This window comes from Anomaloglossus baeobatrachus (genome assembly GCF_048569485.1).
Source record: "Anomaloglossus baeobatrachus isolate aAnoBae1 chromosome 5 unlocalized genomic scaffold, aAnoBae1.hap1 SUPER_5_unloc_3, whole genome shotgun sequence".
In the NCBI taxonomy this organism is placed as follows: Eukaryota; Metazoa; Chordata; class Amphibia; order Anura; family Aromobatidae; genus Anomaloglossus; species Anomaloglossus baeobatrachus.
In genome coordinates, this window is record NW_027441806.1 from 1531279 (window position 1) to 1552620 (window position 21342).

General features: G+C 51.6%; 1 protein-coding gene across 1 annotated transcript in view; it reads left to right on the plus strand.

Moving 5' to 3' along the window:
• LOC142259187 (uncharacterized) overlaps positions 1–21342 on the plus strand; it is a 39885-nt gene that overhangs the window by 8479 nt on the left and 10064 nt on the right. The window contains exons 6-9 of the mRNA XM_075331687.1: positions 1178–1238; positions 1605–1704; positions 4602–4715; positions 5223–5279. Coding sequence (XP_075187802.1) covers positions 1178–1238; positions 1605–1704; positions 4602–4715; positions 5223–5279 — 332 coding nt within the window. The remainder of the gene's footprint in view (positions 1–1177; positions 1239–1604; positions 1705–4601; positions 4716–5222; positions 5280–21342) is intronic.

The window sequence follows — 21342 nt, forward strand, 5'->3', positions numbered from 1 at the left end:
GCGTCCGGGTGTGTGGCCCGGACAGAGACAGCAAGGTTGGCAGACGGTGGTGACCGTCTGCAGGAGTGGCCTATCGGAGTTGCCGTAAGGACCGTGGACGGGCGGTGGCCCAGTGGTACCGGACCGGTACACAAGGAGAAGCCAGCACCATAGGCAGGGGCTTTTCGGACCCCGGCAAGGCTAGGAGTCGCCGTGAATTTGCCGAATCCGTTAGTGAAGGGGACCTCCTGGGTTTCCAAACAGTCAAGTCCCGACAGAAGGCAACAGTCCAACCCAGTGAGAGAGACACCGCCACCGCCAAGGGCAACAGTTTCTCAGGGCCAGCGCCTGCGGGCAAAAAGGGGCTCCTCCGACCCATATCCAAGCTGGGGAGCGGGTTACCGGTGGGAACCCATTGGAACCGTCAGAAGTACATAGGTGCAGGGAAAGGCAGTCACCGTCAACCTGCCAGGCAAAAAAGCAACAGCAGCCATCCGTGGGACCCGTCTTTCCAGCCGTGTGTTTTACCGAGAACTGTGTCATCGTCTAAGGCTGAGTGAGTACCACCGTGCCGTGCGGCACAGCGCTGCCCCTGCGACCCTGCACCTCACCAGGCCCTGCAACCCGCCTGCCATCCATCATCCAACCCTACCCCATCCCCGGGCCCCGGGACAACCAACCCCCTACCCACGGAGGGGAGAACTAACAACTCAGCTGCTCCCTGTCACCGCTCCCGGGATCCCCGTACAGAGCAGCGGTGGTGTCACCTAAATCACCACAACCGTGGGTGGCGTCACGGACAATACATCCCCAAAATCAATCCCCTTTTCACTCACGGGCGAGGAACGCCGCTCGAGTCCCCGGGATCCGGCCCACCGATCGAGCCACCACCGAGCAGCAGTAGCCGCAGCCGGACCCGAGCAGTGGGAGAGCGCAGCGTCCCCTCCTCCGCCCGCGACACTACAACTTGGAGATGCAGGCTCCAAGTGGATCGGCAGGACGCAAGGGCTCCCAATACCGATATGCCAGAGCCCTTGCGTTCCTTAGAAGCACTATGCTGCCAAGACGGTAAGTAAACTGTTTTTGTTTGATTTTGTAATGTTTTTAATTGTCCAAAATTTGTCTCCCACAGCATGTCATTGAAAATTTCCTAACCAAATTTTAATTGTTTTTTTCCTTTTTGTTTTCATTCACACAGAATATTCACGAACACATTGGAGCCTGCATCCGGCCAACACCCTCCTGGAGCGATCCCACAAGTGACCGTTACCGGTGACCCCTCCAACATGTCTGGTGATCCCTCTTCTGCTCTCTCCCTCCCTTCCACCTCTCCTTCCGATCCCTCCCTCCCTCCCTTCCACCTCTACTTCTGATCCCTCCATCCCGTCCACCTCTACCTCTGATCCCTCACAATCTACCCTCCCATCTTTCCCATCTTACCCACCCTGCCCATCAGCATACTGGCAGACCTCATTACATGAGGCTGGTCAGCGAGTAGGTGTTCCCTTATCCCACCCCTCTGACGCTCTCGACACTAGAACCGTGTTAGGTTCTGGGCGACAGCGACAGAGGGGACAGTATAGGGGCAGCGCCGAATTCTTACATCTGAATGCATCCATCCACAGTTTTATTAAAGTATTATCTGACCAAATTATTGCTGGCTTCAACCTGATAAACCATAGTTTACAGGAGTTGACCAGCAAGATGGATCAGGTGCTTTCAGCTGTAAGACAGACTCCTAGCCAGCATTATTTTCATTCAGTAATTGGTCAGCTGGAAAACCTACCGTCTGAACAGCAAATACATGTAATGAGGGCTTTCCAGAATGCTATTATGCTACTGAATCCACTACCCCCTAACACCACTGCCCCTTCTCAGCCCCCTGCCCCTTCTCAGCCCCCTGCCCCTCCTCAGCCCCCTGCCCCGATGCAGCCCCCGCCCCGATGCAGCCCCCTGCCCATTACCAGCCCCCTCCCCATTATTACCACTCTTCACTACCCACCCAGCACACAATCACTTCCCAGCATAATTACCCTGTCCAAACATCACTTCATTCCCTGTCTCCACATGTCATGCCTGTCCCAAGTCCATGTCCTTCATCACTGTCTTCTACAACTACACTCCATTCCCCATACCATCATTCTCATTCTTCACCACTCTTAATCCAAACCCAACCATCTTTTTCAATACCCACCTATACACCTTCCGTACATCACCCATCTCCCAGCCCTCAGTCATCTCCAAGCCCTCAGCCATCTTTTGCAATGCCCACCTATACACCTTCCGTACATCACCCATCTCCCAGCTCTCAGCCATCTCCCAGCCCTCAGCCATCTCCTGTTGCTACACCATTTTTTCCACCAACTTCCATTTCTTTTTCAACACCCTCACCTTCTTCAACTGTCCAACCTTCTCCCTCCCCATCCTCTCTGAATACACCGCATGTTGAAGGGGGTCAGTCCTGCGAGCAACACCAGCGATATCTCCACCCCACATAGATACTTAAATTTATAAATAAAAAATTTTGCTACTTTAAGGATTAAACAAACAATGGAATGTATATTATTCAATAAAAATCTTTTTTTATTCAACTTATATATTGTCTGTTTTTTAATAAAATAACAAATTTTGATAAAATTACGAAAAACATAACAGGTGGTTTGCATTACATAACTGTATATAAAAAAAAAAAAGGTTTTAGAAAATACAATATTGCAATTATAATACAATCTCTCAGTGAAAGTATTCACATGAAACAAGGACAAAGAAAATAAAATCAAATCATTCTGTCCTGCCACTCCAGTCGCCCTGCTTCAGTAACAAAATAGGCAGCAAATTGGTCGCGGATTGCTATTACTTCCCTAGCGCTGCGGAAGGTAATGTTGCTGTAGTCTTGCAGATTACAATCTGACAGTTCCTCTTCTACTGGGGTAACTCCATTGCTTAACAGATAGTTATGTAAGACAACACATGCTTTAATGATGTCATCCACGGTGTCAACTTTTACATTGATGGCAGTGGTTAGAACTCTCCACTTTGCCGTTAGGATGCCAAACGCGCACTCAACCATGCGCCGTGCGCGACTCAAACGATAATTAAATATTTTTTGTTCGTATGTCAACCCACGACTTGAATAAGGTTTGAGTAGGTGTGTGTCCAGTTGGAATGCCTCGTCACCAAGGCAGACAAAAGGCAGTGGTGGACCAGACGTTTGGGGAAGTGGGCTTGGTGGTGGGAAGCTGAATCTGTCTCCATAAAGATTACGGCCCATGATAGAGGTTTTAAAAACCTGTGAGTCATTGCTTCTTCCATAGGCTCCTATGTCCACTGCCAGGAATTTATAACTTGCATTGGCAATAGCCATCAGGACTACGGAAAAATATTTTTTATAATTAAAGTGTTCGGATCCGGTGTTTGCTGGCTTCACTATCCGAACATGCTTGCCATCCACCGCTTCGCAGCAATTGGGGAAGTCACATATTTCATAAAAATGTGCTGCTGTGGACATCCAGAGTTCTTGCGTAGGTTGAGGAATTTATTCTGCATTTAAGGAATTCCATAATGCACTGCAAGTGCTGCTTACGATGCCGCTAATAGTAGAGATGCCTACCCGGAACTGATAATGCAGTGAAGAGTAAGACTACCCAGTAGCCAAAAATCTGAAAAATTAAAAAAAAAAATTAGTTAACAGTCACAAAAAAAAACCCATTACATCACATGATGTAAAGCCCAAAAAATGTATTGTGCTACCCATCACATGACGGGTAGCACAATACATTTTTTGGCCTTAACATCACATGATGGGTAGCACAATACATTTTATGCGCTTAACATCACATGACAGGTAGTACAATACATTTTTTGGCCTTACCTGAGAGTGATCATGAGACGCTCTGCAGGAGTTATTGCCAGCCGGCAAAAGGTGTCGTGGCGACGGATGAGAGGCTCCACCCGCTCCACCAAGGTGTCAAACATTGCCGCTGACATTCGAACGTATCGGAAAAACTGGTCCGGATGGCTCCTTAGCTTTAAATAAAGGGTTGTAAAAACGCCACGAGAAAGATGGACATCGTTGATGGGGTGGACCCAGAAGCGGCGAAGGCGACGCCTCCTACGTTGCCCCTCCTTTTCAGCAATGTAAAATGCCAAAGCATTTGCTTGATGAGAATAATCAATGTACGCTTGGACGATCCTCCCAGTAATAACATCCATCTCTCCTCTTTCTCTGGCAGCCTCTATAGATAGCTGGTCGGAACACACATATATATATATATATCTCTCAAAAATGCCAGGCACTCCCATTGGGCTGTCCCCAATTAAAAAAAATTTAAAATATATAACGGATCCGACGGATTCCGTTTAACGGACGCATAACGGACGCAATGGAAGCAACGGACCCGTTATTACACAGGAATCCGCTAACGGATTCCTGTGAAATAACAGGTCCGTTGCTTCACTTGACACCGCAAAAAAACGGATGCGTTAAAAAAATGCAGCAATGGAACCAGCGGATTTCACACAACGCAAGTGTGAAACTAGCCTTAGAGAACCAATGATGTACTGGCTGGTCTTGATATACCTACTACCCTGGATGATCTTATCTCCTATGCCATACATTCCAGGAATGTTCCAAGGAAGTCTTCTGTGTAAAGAAACCTATCCGCCTGGCTCCATCCTTCCAAAGGCCATTTGATTCCCAGGTTACTGTTTCTGCTCCTGTTCCTGAGCCTACAAAAGTAATCAGAATACAAAACATCTGATCTACAATGTGAAAATTTCCAAATCATGGTCCTGTGTTTAGCAGTAGAGCACCTTGTCCAAACCTGTCCTTTGAAGCCGGAACCCTATTACCTGGAATTGGAAGGAGGGATTACCCTCGGCAAAAGCAAGCCTTCTTCCTATTCCTTGTTCCAGTCCATGTCTGCATCGTTTGGAGACGTCCAGCTCCTTTAGACGGCTCATCTGGACTCCAGTTTTATTGGGAATTTTGTTCAGTGAACTGTGGTGGAGCGTTAGCAGATACCAATTCAACACCTTCTGAAGGCCTTGTTGGTGTCATGCGTGGATGGAATGATCCTGTCCGAACCCAGATGCTTATTCCTGAGCAAGTGGAATTATGCATGGGAGATAAACATTCGGAGAAGATCCACTTTCTTGTGCTTCCAAGCTTGTCTTTTTTCTAGGTCTGCCTAGCTCCATGCTCTTGAGTCTGTTCTTCCAAATTACGATCCTTATCCATTTAGTTTAACATTGCAATGGCCTTCTGTTCAGAGAAGAATCCTTCAGATCCATTAAACATTGTAAATATACTAGTAGAGTAATTATGACCTGAAAGATTTCTATCCTTATCAAAAAAATGCCAGGGACAAAATTTAAGCCCCTGGCCAAGACATTAATCTGCTCAACTGATAAAACTGTGGGTGTCAAAACCAAAATATTACGTCACGTCAAAGCCTACAGATGCTCGGTGTGCAGCATAACAAAAGGGTAACAACGGAAATGGTAAAAAAGGAAGGCCCTGATGATGAGGAGAGGGGACCTCCTGCAACTCGCATGAGTCTGTACCCTACACTCCCTAACATCTATATACGGGTCCTCCCCCACCTGACTTCATCACGTGCCTAGCCCTTCGCTCGCCCTGATCTCACCATGGCTAGTGAGAGGGCCGACGAAAACAGTAGTCTCACCACTGCACTAATACAACACAAGGTAAAGGAGACAAAGGGAAAATAGACACAAAAAGGAAAAACACTTCAAACTCTTCCAATGCAGCTAAACATCACAGCTGCAATAGTCAGAACTCCTCAGCTTCATCCAGAGACAGGCTCCTTCCATAAAGGTCAACATAAAATGAGAAGCTATAACCGGTGTCAGATGGTAAGATGCATGCATTTTTCTAACAAAGGGGAGTGGTCACAAAAGAGATTAACCTGAGATTAAGGCTACAAAGGACAGCCAGAATGGAAAGAGTCCTTAACTCCTACAGTACTAAAAAAAAGTAGATTCACTGAAGTCAAGTTGTAGACCTATGAACAATAAGGTGCTGTGACCTTCTGATCCCAGACTCGCCAGAGGTCTCCTCAGAGCGGGACACACTCATGACACATTATCCATAAATTCATTCATATTCAAGTTCATTTTTTCTTGTTCTGTATTGGACATCTCATATCCTTCTTATTGGTTCTCCTTCCTCCCTTTCATTTTCTGAATTCCAAAATTCTCTGAATGACGTATTAGAATGAACATTTTCCCTTTGATAATCACTTACATTTTTCAGGATTACAGTCTAAAGATTCCAGTTCTGTAGATTTTTGCAGCGTTCGTGCAATAGTTGTTAGGAGGAATTTTCTTTAAGATTTACTTTTGTGAAAGAAGGTGTTTGCCCGACATTGTGCTATGACCCAAACGTCTATCACGGTGCAGAGAAAGGCGGCAATCGATCTCCCCCTAGAAGTGGGACTCCTGGGACAAACAGGGGACAAATTTGGAGTTGGAAAAATGTTTGCTCAGTGTTGGACAGAAATATAATCCATTTTAGTATAGGTTATTACTTATGTTGTGCTCTGATCTGGAAGAACAGGAATTGTGAGCACTTTGGGAATGTCACAGAATGGATTGATAAAGGTATAACTAGATTATACCCATTATTTAGAGGAATGTAATATGTACATTGTGTAATGTTAAGCAAAGATTTGGGTAACACAGAAGAATGACTTTCACTATCTGCAATTATTATTTTACTTGATAAAGGATAAAAATAAATGGTATTCACTGATAAAGGGGAGAATAGATCAATAGAGAATTAATCAATAGATGTAAGGGGAAGAAAAATTCAGAGTTGTCACAGTTTTATGGATCATTGCTGGATATTTGGCTGACAACATCCACTTGTTACACGCCTGTCCTGTCTCTGGGATCTGCTCCTTCCCCCGCTCTGCTAAACTTTCCTGTGCTTGCAAGTAGCCGGACACGCTCCATGTGTTGAGCTTAACTGGCCTATATAAGGCTACCAAGATACACACCTGTGTCCTGGTATTAAGACTATTAGTTTGTGTGTGCATAGCGACCTGTCTGCAGTCTCCAGAACATCTCCAGACTATCTGTGGCCTCCAGCACCTCAGCTACCAATCTGTCTGTGGCTTCCAGTACCTCAGCTACCAATCTGTCTGTGGCTTCCAGTATGTCTGCACCTGTCTGAGGTCTCCAGGACCTCTGCGCCTTCCAATACCTCAGTTACCTGTCTGCCTGTGGGTGTCAGTACCTCTGCAGCCTGTCTGCAGTCTTTAGAACTTCTGCTGTATGCCTGTGACTGGTAGTGCCTCTGCTACTCATCCCAGGTTTTCCAGGATATCTGCTACATGTCCGTCCACGGCTTTCAGTCTCCTGTCTGCCTACAGCCTCCATTACCTCACTTTGTGACCCCCCTGACAGAAAACTGTCGCGGGCGGAGGAGGGCGCACTGCGCTCACCACGCTCCGGTCCGGCGCTGCTGCTGCTGTTCGGTGGCTCGAGCGGTGGGCCGGATACGGGGACTCGAGCGGCGCTCCTTGCCCGTGAGTGAAAGGGGGGTAGTTTGGGTTTGCGGAGTTGGTCCGTGACGCCACCCTCGGTTTGTGGTGAGGTTGGGACATCACCGCTGCTCTGGACAGGGATCCCGGGAGCGATGACAGGGAGCAGCTGAGATGGTTCTCTCCCCTCCGTGGGTAGGGGGGTTGGTGGTCCCGGGGCCCGGTGAGGTGATGGGGAGGCAGGGTTGGTGAGGTGCAGGGTCGCGGGGGCAGCGCGGTGCCAGACGGCACGGTGGTACTCACTCAGCCAAGAATGGATACAGAGTCTCCAGTAAAACAAACGGCTGGATGGACGGGTCCCGCAGCCGGCGGTTACCCCCGGAAGATGTGTGGACATCAGCCCCTGGAGGGAGGCAACAAGGATTTGTGTGTGACTGTTGTGCCTATCTCGGGGTGTGGGGTGTGTTGTTGCAGTACCTGTGACGACCTGGCTAGTTCAGGGCGCCACATTCCCCTTTGGTTAAATGCAGACCGTCCGCGGGCTGCCCGTCCATCACCGGTTTTATTTTTGTAAAACTGTAAAAGAGGTAGAAAACATGTAAACAGTAAACACAAGTATTTTTATAAATCTTCCCATAACGGGAGGCACGGTACTTTTAACGTTGCAACATATTTTATTAACAGTCGGCTTCCGCTCTCTCCCGCCCAAACAACCTGGCCCAGATGCTGCCCCTAAGAAGTGGGCAGCTCCCCTTGACCCCAGTCCACATCCAGGCTGCCCGAGCGGGTACGGGTATGATATTTCATACCCTACGGTCACTTCAGGGGACCCGCGTCCATGGGGGACCCCGGACCCCCGGAGGATGGCCACCGGTCCAGGTGGTGGCCGGGCCCCAGCCTACTCTGCTGCGGGCCCTTCCTCCAATCTGCCTCTCCGGAGGCGGCTACGGAACTAAGCCAATTATTTACATTCCACAAGTTTGTGGTTGCCCTGCAAGTTCTCGGGCTTGTCCGTAAGTAGTTCCTTACGCACGGTGCAAAGGGTCCCTACGGGGACAACTTGTCGGCAACGGCCGGTTCAATCACGGTGGATGATCAGGTTAACATCTCGGTTGATTACTTTCATTCATTTACTCATTTATACAATCAGTGGACTGCACCCCTAAATGTTGGTTTCCCTGTACCTAAGCGGGGGCCTACCTAGGTTGGAACGTGTGGACCTACGGGGCCCCATGTCAGTGGTGACAGACAGTGGAACAGAGGGAACAACTGGTTCCTCTTCCCGTCTATCGTGTGGGGCAGGCGGAGGCATAGGGGAGCTGGGTACAGGTGCGTCCTTGGGCGCTGGCTCATCGTCGACCACTTCCAACACTTTCTCATCCACGGGTTGTGGGAACAGTATTACTGGAAGAATCACTGCGCCGTTCTGCGTAGGCCAATCTGCTGGGAAATCGCCCATCATGGTGTGGATTACTCCTTTTTCTTTCTCTTCAGCCGGTCTGGGGACCGGAGCTGCAGGTGCTACCCTCAATGGTGGCGGGCACCTCTTCAGGTGGTCCCTGGAAACCGTGGCCAAGGTCTTCCCCTGGTCACGACTGATCTGTTAGGCCTTCCCATTCTCCCACTCGGTGGGTTGGATAACATACGGGGTCTTCTCCCATTGATCATCCAGCTTATGGATTCTTCTCTTCCGCTTCAGCACTACATTCCCAGGCTGGAAGGGGCCTGCAGGGGCCTTCCTGTTGAAGCACTGCTCCTGCTGCTCTCGACTCCGGCACAAGTTCTTCTCTACGTATTCTTGAACCTGTCGGTACTGCGCCCTTCGCTGAGCATCCCATCTAGCAGTCGAAGGGAGGGCTTCTGGGGCTTCCAGACCCATTTCCAGGTCCACTGGCAGCCGACCGGGCCGAGCTCTCATCAGGTACGCCGGTGTGCACTTCGTAGAACTGGAGGGGATGTTGTTGTACATATCGACCAAGTCAGGTAGCTTTTCTGGCCACAGGCTCCGCTCTTCCAGCGGTAATGTCTTGAGGAGGCCCAGGACCAGGTGGTTCATCTTTTCACACATGCCATGTCTGGGCATGGTAAGGCGTGGTCCAAATCTTCTTGCAGCCGTACAACTGGCAGAACTCCTGAAACACCTCCGCTTCAAAAGCTGGGCCCCGGTCGGTAAGTACCCTCTCCGGGTACCCTTTCGGTCGAGAGAAATAAGCCTGGAATGCTCTAGCGGCGGTACGGCCGGTCAGGTCCTTAACTGGGACAACCACCATAAATCTTGAATAGTGGTCCACAATGGTCAGAGCGTAGGTATACCCACTTCGGCTAGGGGTGAGTTTCACGTGGTCGAGGGCAACCAGCTCCAGCGATTGATGCGTAATGATTGGGTGCAGCGGGGCTTTCTGGCTGGCCTCGTCCCTTCTTCTCAGTGCACAGGGGCCACATTCTCGGCATCAGGCCTCCACAGACTCTCGCATCCCACTCCAATAGAACCGCTCCCTGAGCAACATCTCCAGCTTCTTCCACCCAAAGTGCCCAGCACCGCTATGGTATGCCTGCAGGACAGTGGGCAGGTTAGTCTGGGGAATCACCAGCTGGTGAACCTTCTCGTGGGTCTTCGTGTTGATAAATTCCCAGTACAGCTTTCCCTGGTGCAGGTACAGCCGGGCTCGTTCCTTCCACAGTCGTTGGGCCTCGGCGGGGGCAGCAGGGTCGATCCCGGCGGAGCCCTGTTCCACCAGGGTCTTGACCAAGCAGACGGCAGGTGCCCGATCCTGGGCTTCTTGCCACCCTTGGCTAGGCAGCGGGTCTAAGTTCACCTGTTGTTGATGGACATGTAACTTCTCGGCTGGCGGCCGGTGGAACGCAGGCAACTCGATCTCTTCAAGGTCATCATCATCCGGCCCTTCTCCCCACAGGTGGGGCATCCGGGAGAGTGCGTCTGCATTAGCATTCTTACGGCCGGCTTGGTATTTGATGGTGAAATCATAATTAGCCAACCTGGCCACCCACCGTTGCTCCAATGCACCCAGCTTGGCTGTGTCCAGATGGGTTAACCGGTTGTTGTCAGTATAAGCGGTGAACTTGGCCGCTGCGAGGTAATGGCGGAATCGCTCGGTGATGGCCCACACCAGTGCTAAGAGCTCAAGCTTGAAGGAGCTATAGTTCTCGGGATTCCTTTCCGTAAGCCGGAGTTTCCTGCTAGCATAAGCGATCACCTTCTCTCTTCCGTCCTGGATCTGGGACAAGACTGCTCCCAAGCCTACATTACTGGCATCGGTGTAAAGGATGAATGGGAGACTGTAGTCTGGGTACGCCAGGATTTCTTCCCCAGTCAAAGCCGTCTTCAGCTGATGGAAGGACTCTTCATGCTTTTCTTCCCACACCAATGGGGTTCCAGGGGACCTGCCACCCTTGGTCTGTCGCACGAGGAGGTTTGCATGGGGGCAGCCATTTTCGTGTATCCCTTAATGAAGCGGCGGTAGTAGCCCACCAGACCCAGGAACTGTCTCACCTCTCTCACCGTGGTCGGCCTCGGCCAGTCTTGAATGGCAGTGATCTTTTCGGGGTCTGGGGCGACGCCTTCCGCGCCCACCACATGTCCGAGGTACTGCACCCTGGGCTTCAATAGATGACACTTTGAGGGCTTCAGTTTCATCCCATACTTGGCAAGGGATGTGAACACCTCCGCTAGGTGCTCCAGGTGGACTTCATACGTCTGTGAGTACACAATTACATCGTCCAGATATAACAAGACGGTCTCAAAATTCAGATGTCCCAGACAGCATTCCATCAGCCGTTGGAAAGTTCCAGGGGCATTGCACAGCGTTGAACTCACAGAGTCCCATGGGGGTAGCGAAGGCGGTCTTCTCACGGTCTTCAGGTGCCACGGCCACCTGCCAGTACCCACTGGTGAGGTCAAGGGTAGAGAAGTAGTTAACGGTTCTCAGTGCGGCCAGGGACTCTCAATACGGGGCAGAGGGTAGGCATCCTTATGTGTTATCTGGTTAATCTTCCGGTAATCCACACACATCCTCATGGTGCCATCCTTCTTCTTGACAAGCACCAACGGGGTGGCCCAGGGACTATAGCTATCCCTAATAACCCCCGCCTCCTTCATGTTCCTCAACATGTCCTTGGCGCATTGGTAGTGTGCAGGGGGAATAGGTCTATATCTCTCTTTAATAGGGGGATGTTCACCAGTGGGGATATGGTGTTGGACCCCTTTAATCCGCCCAAAATCTAATGAATGTTTGCTGAAAACTCGCTCATACTCCTGTACAACCCTGTATACCCCTTCTTTGTGATGTGTAGGGGTATCATCAGTGCCTACGTGCAACTCTTGACACCACTCATCTAACCACCCCGGAGATGGGTGAGGACTGGCAGTAGGCCGTGGGGTCGGAGGAACGGCCTCCTGCATGGTGTGTGTGTCTAAAGTGAGCAACGTGGCGAGGGTAGCGTACCGGGGAAGCCTAACCTCCTCCTCCCCGCAGTTTAACACCCTTAGGGGCACCCTCCCTTTCTTGAAGTCTACCACCCCTCGGGCGGCCATTACTGTGGGCCAGTGTTCAGAGGGCATGGGCTCTACCATGGCGGGGTAGTCTCGCCCCTGGGGACTTACCGCTGCCCTACACCAAATCATCATCTCGCTCCTGGGAGGCACAATCAAAGGGGCTGCATCCATCACTCTCACTCCCCCAATCTCCCCTCCTGTTGAGTTAATTTGCTGCCGATACATCAAGGCCCGGATCTCACGCTGCACAGCCCTCTGTCGGCCTCCCACTGCGGTGGCAGCTAGCTGCCGCAGTAGGGTCAACACCTCATGCAGTGCTCCATCACATTAGTCCCTAGCACTACCTACGGGTTATGATCGCTGGGTTCGTTCATTATCACAATCATTCCCTGGTGCTACAGTTCAGCCCGTCCCACGGTCATGGACACTTGTTTGTACCCCACTTGGGTCAAGGGGAGTCCATTGGCTGCGACCAGTGTCATGCTACTGTCTGGAGGGGCAAGTTCATCAGATCCCCAATACCGCTGATACAGTGTGTAAGGTATCGTAATTACCTGGGATCCAGTGTCCAGGAGTGCCATCAGCGGGACGCCGTCCATGGCCAGGGGGATGATGGGCCGGGCCCCGATGTACCGGTCCCGCCAGTCAGGGGGGCCACTGGGTTCCACTCCTGAGGATTGGCCCGTGGCCCCAGGGGTTGCTCGTTTAACGGACACCATCGGGAGTAGTGGCCGGGCTTGCTGCACCTGTAACAAATTGGAGGTCCATACCGTGAGTCATTGGCCCTTCTCCGCTGCATCCAGGGGACGTCCTCCGGGCGGTCGGCGAGCTGAGTCCTCCCCGGGGGCTGGGGTCTTGTCGGAGGCTGGAGTGCGGCGAGGATCTTGGCGAGGTCCCCATCTATGCGGCGGACCTGGGCCGCCAGCTCTTCCATCATTCCGCCAGTGGCTGCAGGCACTGCGGGAGCTGGGAGAGAAGGGGCCACCACGATGGGAGCCGTTTCAGCTGGCCATGGGGCTACTTCAGGGACGTCAGATGCTGGGGGTTGCAAAGCTTTGATGGCCTGTTCTTTCAGCACGGCAAAGTCCACGTTAGGGTGCTCTAGGGCCCACAGCCGGAGCTGCCTGCGGTCTTCCGGGGATCCCATCCCCTGCACGAACTGTTCGACTAGCATTTTGTTGCTGTCCGCATCATTAATGGTATCCACTCGCTTCAATGTGCGAAGGGCGGTTTGCAGGCGCAAGGCATAGTCTCTAATACTATCTGCAGGCCGCTGTCGTCATTGATAGAACCGCATCCGCAGCTCGACCTCGGTGCGGGTCTCGAAGGCAATCTGCAGCTTCTCAAAGATGGCGGCCACAGAGGACCGGTCCCCCTAAGCCCAGGTCTCCGCCTCCTGCTCAGCCGCGCCGGTTAGCTGCCCCAGCACTACCGCTGCACGTTGCTTATCGGTCAGGGGGTACAATTCTAGGACCGGGTTAAGCTTCTTCCGGAAGACCTGTAAAGCATCAGGTTTCCCGTCGTACTACGGCAACCAGGTAGCTCCGGGCACATAGGGCAAGGAGAACGGCATCACCTGAGCAATGGCGGGGGCCGCGACCTCCCCTGCTCGTGCGCCCGGAGCACGTCCAGGCCCATTCTCTTTCGCAAGCGCCGCTGCGGCTGCGACCGCCGCTCCTCCGGCGGCCATGTCGGGCGCAGACATCTTGTTTCCGCCCCCCTTGATCTTTTCTCACCACCTCCTCTTCATAGGCGGAGCTTCGGCTTTCGCGCCTCCACTGCTCGAGAAACACCCAAGATGGCGGCTTCTGAAATTTTTCGGCCGTACACCACCGGCGGGACACAAGGCGCACTTCTGCCAGCCGGCAGAACGGTAAGATCCTGTTCGTGACTCCAAGTTGTCGCGGGCGGAGGAGGGCGCGCTGCGCTCACCATGCTCGGGTCCGGCGCTGCTGCTACTCGGTGGCTCGAGCGGTGGGCCGGATCCGGGGACTCGAGCGGCGCTCCTCGCCCGTGAGTGAAAGGGGGGTAGTTTGGGGAGTTGGTCCGTGACGCCACCCACGGTTTGTGGTGAGGTTGGGACACCACCGCTGCTCTGGACGGGGATCCCGTGAGTGATGACAGGGAGCAGCCGAAATGGTTCTCTCCCCTCCGTGGGTAGGGGGGTTGGTGGTCCCGGTGAGGTGACGGGGAGGCAGGGTTGGTGAGGTGCAGGGTCGCGGGTTACCCCCAGAAGGTTGGTGGTGGCTGCCTTTCCCTGCACCTGTTGTGTATCTTCGGTCCCGATGGCTTCCCACCGGTAACCCGGTCCCCAGCTTGGATAGGTGCCGGAGGAGCCCCTTTTGCCCGCAGGCTCTGGCCCTGGGAATTCTAGCTGTGGCGGTAGCTGTATTTCCCTTTCTCGGTTTGGACGGTTGCCTTCAATCGGGTCTTTGCTGCTAGGAAACCCCAGAGGTTCCGGTCGCTAACGGATTTGACCGGTTTAATGGTGACTGGTCGGGGTCCGTAGGCCCTGCCGGTTTGTGCTGGCTTCTCTTCGCTCCCCGGTTCGGTACCGGCGTCAATCGGCCTCTCCTGCAGACGGCCACCACCGTCTGCCAACCTTGCTCTTGGTGCCCGGGCCACGTACCCGGACACGGTCAGATTGCTCCTCAACTGCTACTTCTCTCCTTCTCCTTCACTCTCCCTAACTGTTCTGACTTCCTTTCCCGCCTCCAGGACTGTGAACTCCTCAGTGGGTGGGGCCAACCACCTGGCTCCACCCCACCTGGTGTGGACATCAGCCCCTAGAGGGAGGCAACAAGGATTTGTGTATGACTGGTGTGCCTATCTCGGGGTGCGGGGTGTGTTGTTGCAGTACCTGTGACGACCTGGCTAGTCCAGGGCGCCACAAGACCAAGACCATGGGTCCCAATGGAGCAGTTACAAACTTTTTTGGAAAAGTCCCTACACGACTCAGCTCCGCACACATCGTACACACATGGCTCCACTCCGTACACCTCGTACACACGCGGCTCCGCTCCGTACACCTTGTACACACGCGGCTCCGCTCCGTACACCTCGTACACACGCGGCTCCGCTCCGTACACCTCGTAAACACGCGGCTCCGCTCCGTACACCTCGTACTCACGCGGCTCCGCTCCGTACACCTCGTACACACGCGGCTCCGCTCCGTACACCTCGTACACACGCGGCTCCGCTCCGTACACCTCGTACACACGCGGCTCCGCTCCGTACACCTCGTACACACGCGGCTCCGTTCCGTACACCTCGTACACACGCGGCTCCGTTCCGTACACCTCGTACACACGCGGCTCCGTTCCGTACACCTCGTACACACGCGGCTCCGCTCCGTACACCTCGTACACACGCGGCTCCGCTCCGTACACCTCGTACACACACGGCTCCGCTCACCTCGTACACACGCGGCTCCGCTCCGTACACCTCGTACACACGCGGCTCTGCTCCGTACACCTCGTACACACGCGGCTCTGCTCCGTACACCTCGTACACACACGACTCTGCTCCGCACACCTCGTACACACACGGTTCCGCTCCGTACACCTCGTACACACACGGCTCCGCTCCGTACACCTCGTACACACGCGGCTCTGATCCGTACACCTCGTACACACGCGGCTCTGATCCGTACACCTCGTACACACGCGGCTCTGATCCGTACACCTCGTACACACACGACTCTGCTCCGCACACCTCGTACACACACGGCTCCGCTCCGTACACCTCGTACACACACGGCTACGCTCCGTACACCTCGTACACACACGACTCTGCTCCGCACACCTCGTACACACACGGCTCCGCTCCGTACACCTCGTACACACACGGCTCCGCTCCGTACACCTCGTACACACACTGCTCCTCTCCGTACACCTCGTACACACACGACTCTGCTCCGCACACCTCGTACACACACGGTTCCGCTCCGTACATCTCGTACACACACGGCTCTGCTCCGTACACCTCGTACACACACGGCTCCTCTCCGTACACCTCGTACACACACGGCTCTGCTCCGCACACCTCGTACACACACGGTTCCGCTCCGTACATCTCGTACACACACGGCTCTGCTCCGTACATCTCGTACACACACGGCTCTGCTCCGTACACCTCGTACACACACGGCTCCTCTCCGTACACCTCGTACACACGGCTCTGCTACATCCACACTGTAAACCCCTCCTGACCCCACACATAAACTTCCCCTCATCCAGCACCATGACAACCAGCACAGCAGAGTCCTGCATACACTGAGGAGCTGATCATGTGACCCCTGACTCCTCCCCTCCATGTGACATCATCACAGGTCCTGGAAGCACAGAGCAGCCATATATCTAGTGTGTGGCTCTGCAGGTGGAGGTAGGTGCAGGGTATTATATATCTAGTGTGCGGCTCTGCAGGTGGAGGTAGGTGCAGGGTATTATATATCTAGTGTGCGGCTCTGCAGGTGGAGGTAGGTGCAGGGTATTATATATCTGTGTGCGGCTCTGCAGGTGGAGGTAGGTGCAGGGTATTATATATCTAGTGTGCGGCTCTGCAGGTGGAGGTAGGTGCAGGGTATTATATATCTAGTGTGCGGCTCTGCAGGAGGAGGTAGGTGCAGGGTATTATATATCTAGTGTGCGGCTCTGCAGGTGGAGGTAGGTGCAGGGTATTATATATCTAGTGTGCGGCTCTGCAGGTGGAGGTAGGTGCAGGGTATTATATATCTAGTGTGCGGCTCTGCAGGTGGAGGTAGGTGCGGGGTATTATATATCTAGTGTGCGGCTCTGCAGGAGGAGGTAGGTGCAGGGTATTATATATCTAGTGTGCGGCTCTGCAGGTGGAGGTAGGTGCAGGGTGTTATATATCTAGTGTGCGGCTCTGCAGGTGGAGGTAGGTGCAGGGTATTATATATCTAGTGTGCGGCTCTGCAGGTGGAGGTAGGTGCAGGGTATTATATATCTAGTGTGCGGCTCTGCAGGTGGAGGTAGGTGCAGGGTATTATATATCTAGTGTGTGGCTCTGCAGGTGGAGGTAGGTGCAGGGTATTATATATCTAGTGTGCGGCTCTGCAGGTGGAGGTAGGTGCAGGGTATTATATATCTAGTGTGCGGCTCTGCAGGTGGAGGTAGGTGCAGGGTATTATATATCTAGTGTGCGGCTCTGCAGGTGGAGGTAGGTGCAGGGTATTATATATCTAGTGTGCGGCTCTGCAGGTGGAGGTAGGTGCAGGGTATTATATATCTAGTGTGCGGCTCTGCAGGTGGAGGTAGGTGCAGGGTATTATATATCTAGTGTGCGGCTCTGCAGGTGGAGGTAGGTGCAGGTTATTATATATCTAGTGTGCGGCTCTGCAGGTGGAGGTAGGTGCAGGGTATTATATATCTAGTGTGCGGCTCTGCAGGTGGAGGTAGGTGCAGGGTATTATATATCTAGTGTGCGGCTCTGCAGGTGGAGGTAGGTGCAGGTTATTATATATCTAGTGTGCGGCTCTGCAGGTGGAGGTAGGTGCAGGGTATTATATATCTAGTGTGCGGCTCTGCAGGTGGAGGTAGGTGCAGGGTATTATATATCTAGTGTGCGGCTCTGCAGGTGGAGGTAGGTGCAGGTTATTATATATCTAGTGTGCGGCTCTGCAGGTGGAGGTAGGTGCAGGGTATTATATATCTAGTGTGCGGCTCTGCAGGTGGAGGTAGGTGCAGGGTATTATATATCTAGTGTGCGGCTCTGCAGGTGGAGGTAGGTGCAGGGTATTATATATCTAGTGTGCGGCTCTGCAGGTGGAGGTAGGTGCAGGGTATTATATATCTAGTGTGCGGCTCTGCAGGTGGAGGTAGGTGCAGGTTATTATATATCTAGTGTGCGGCTCTGCAGGTGGAGGTAGGTGCAGGGTATTATATATCTAGTGTGCGGCTCTGCAGGTGGAGGTAGGTGCAGGGTATTATATATCTAGTGTGCGGCTCTGCAGGTGGAGGTAGGTGCAGGGTATTATATATCTAGTGTGCGGCTCTGCAGGTGGAGGTAGGTGCAGGTTATTATATATCTAGTGTGCGGCTCTGCAGGTGGAGGTAGGTGCAGGGTATTATATATCTAGTGTGCGGCTCTGCAGGTGGAGGTAGGTGCAGGGTATTATATATCTAGTGTGCGGCTCTGCAGGAGGAGGTAGGTGCAGGGTCCCTAATATCTTGGGGGGGTCATCATTATCATTAACCCCTTCATGTCTCAGCTATTTTCACCTTTAACCAGTTCAGGACCAGTTTCCCGCTATTCCTGACTGGCTCATTTACATTCAGAGAAATTCAAGAAAAATGGAGTCATATTCCAAAAATACAAATAAATTTTATTAGACATAGTTAATATTTCATACATTAAATAATCAGGAACAGGGGAAGGGAAAAGGGGGGGAGGAGGAGAAGAATAAAGTGCAAGGGTAGGGCAGCAATCACCACAGATCAAGGTTCATGGCAAGCACTATGTCAATTTTATTGTGGACAACAGCATGCACACAGAACGACAGCGTTTAAGCAAACCGCACGCGGTACAAAACCGCAGCTAGTGTAAATCGCGGGCACGGGAGACAACCCAGCAGGAGTGATGTAAATTAAAGGCCCATGGGAACTAAGGTCTAATAGCTTTTATTCACAAGGGTAACAGGAAAATATGCACCATAAAATTTATTGTGCAATGTCTCCTGAGTGCGCAGATACCTCATATGTGGTGGTAATCAACTGTTTGGGCACACGGCAGGGCTTGAAAGGGAAGGAGCACCATTTGACTGTAAAATTAGCTGGAATCATTAGCGAATGCCAAGCCGCATTTAGAGAGCCCCTAAGGTGCCTAAACAGTGGAGCTCCCCCACAAGTGATCCCCTTTTAGAAACTAGACCCCTCAAGGATTTTATCCAGGGGTATATTGAGCATTTGAACCCACAGATACTTCACAGAATTTGATAACATTAGGTCGTCATAATGAAAATTTTCATTTTTTTTTTAACAAAAATGTTGCTTTAGCACCAAATTTCTCACTTTTTCAAGAGGAAACACGACAAAAGTAAACCCCACAGTTTGATGCCCTACATGTGGCCAAAAATCCCTGTTTGGACAAACGGGAGGGCTTGGAACGGAAGGAGCACCCTGTGAATTTTGGAAAAGTTGAAATAAATGGCGGGCACCATGGTGCATTTGCAGGGGCCCTAAGGTACCTATACAGCAGAAACCCCCACAAGTGACCCCATTTTGGACACTAGACCACTCAAAAATTTTATTCAGGATTACAGTGAGCATTTTAACACCACAGGTAGTTTACAAAAATTTTGCTGTAGTGCCAAATTTCTCACTTAGGCTGTGTGCTCACAATCCGGCGACACTGAATCTAGGACGCAGTGTCAGATTTTCTGTGCAGATGCCATTGTTTTCCACACGAGAATGCAGCTGCCCGTGCCCACGATCCGGGTTCAGGCCGCTGCGGACTTTATTCTCTAGGCTGCGAAGAACACACTCATCTCCACAGCATAAACTGACATCCTGGGTCTCAGGAAGCCGCGCCGCTGGTCAGTTTATGCTACAGATAAAAGCAGCACAGTGGGCAGGAGATTTCTAAACATCCCGCTACTGCGCTTGTACTGCACAAAATTGCAGTCAAAACACTCTGCGTCCAAACCACTGCAAATCCTGATCGTGGGCACATAGTCTAATAATCTAGGATGGATGGATGGATGGATAGATAAATAGATGTCAAACACATATATAATATCCCACCCCCCTGCATATTCTAAGCTGGCACCATTTAGTGACTTTCATAAAGGGTGTTTAGCCTTGTATTTAGCTAAAAAAAAATTAAAAATTAAATAATTAAAAAAACAACAAAACAAAAAAAACAAACAGCTAGGGTAAAGCAGACGTCTGCAGACCACAGCTGGCAGCTTCACCTTGGCTGGTATTCCAAAATGATGGTCTCCCCATGCAATTTTTTTAATATATAAATAATTAAAAGAAAAGTGGAGTCCTCCTGTGAAGGGGTCTGTCTCCCATATCACACAATTTACAGAGCGAGAGATGAGTGAACAATCCAAAGCATATTTATTCCATGCAATATAGAATGACCATCAAATAATAAACCACACAGAGGGTAAAACGAGTCCAGAAATGGCATAAATGTCCCGGAGTTCAGTCACACTCTTCCAACAGTTCTTCTCCAGGGAAATCGGGGTTTCTCACAGCGTCTTTGGGGTGCTGTCCGCAGCCTCGGCGTCTCCCCAGAATCACTAATCTCGCAGGTAAACCGAGTTTAGGTGTATTCCAGGCCCCCTCCCCCAGACCTAGGCACAGAAGCACTTCAAGGGAATATAACAGGACTTAACAGGACAAACAATATATCGAATAGACAGACCACCACGCCCAAACCATGAACCCACACAAAATGGTACATAACCCACAATATCACACCATCACACCCCCCAAATTGGATTTCCAGGCAAGGTAAAGTGGACAGCTGTGGTCTGGTATTCTCAGGGTGGAAAGACCCATGGTTATTTGGCCCTTCCCAGCCTAAAAATAGCAGGCTGCAGCCACCCTGAAGTGGCGCATCCATTGGATGCGCTAATCCTGGCTCTTTGCCCTGACTCTTCCCCTTGCCCTAATGCGGTGGCAAATGGGGAAATAAATGGGGTTGTTGGGGTTAAGGTTAATGATGTCACGGCATCTATCAGATACTTGACATTACTAACCTAGTCAGTAATAAAAAAAGACAAAAAAATTTTTTTATTTGAAAAAACACTCCCCAACACATTCCCGCTTTCAGTAATATTTTGAAAAGAAAAAAAAAAATCCGGTCTGCCGTAATCCATTTTGGAGGTCCTACGACGATTTTGTACCTTCCAGAATATGGGTGGTACACTTTGAAAACGTATCCCCCATTTTCTGGAAGTGCAAACCCTCCATGGGAGGAGTGTGGGTGCAGTGATACTGCATTCACACTCCCCGGGTCCACAGCATGGTAGTGTGAGCTGGAGTAAGCTCAGTGTCTACTAGCAGGGAGCCGGCTGAGAGCCGCTCTGCTAATGTGGCCAAGATCTTCTGAGAAGGAAGAGGAGGGATTATGGGGGATCGTCGTTGCAGGAGGTAACGGGAGACCGGGGATTGACAGGGGGTGACCTGGCTGAACCAGGGGAGAACTTTGATGTTGCATCTGACATGTCAGATACGACAGAACTCAGAGGAGGAGGATGATCCATTTTAGTTGATTGGGTGGGGGGGTGCATTTTGGCCACATTTGGGGACCGGGGGAGGCGACTTATCTCCCTTCTGACATGATTAATCATGCCAGGTGGGAGATGAA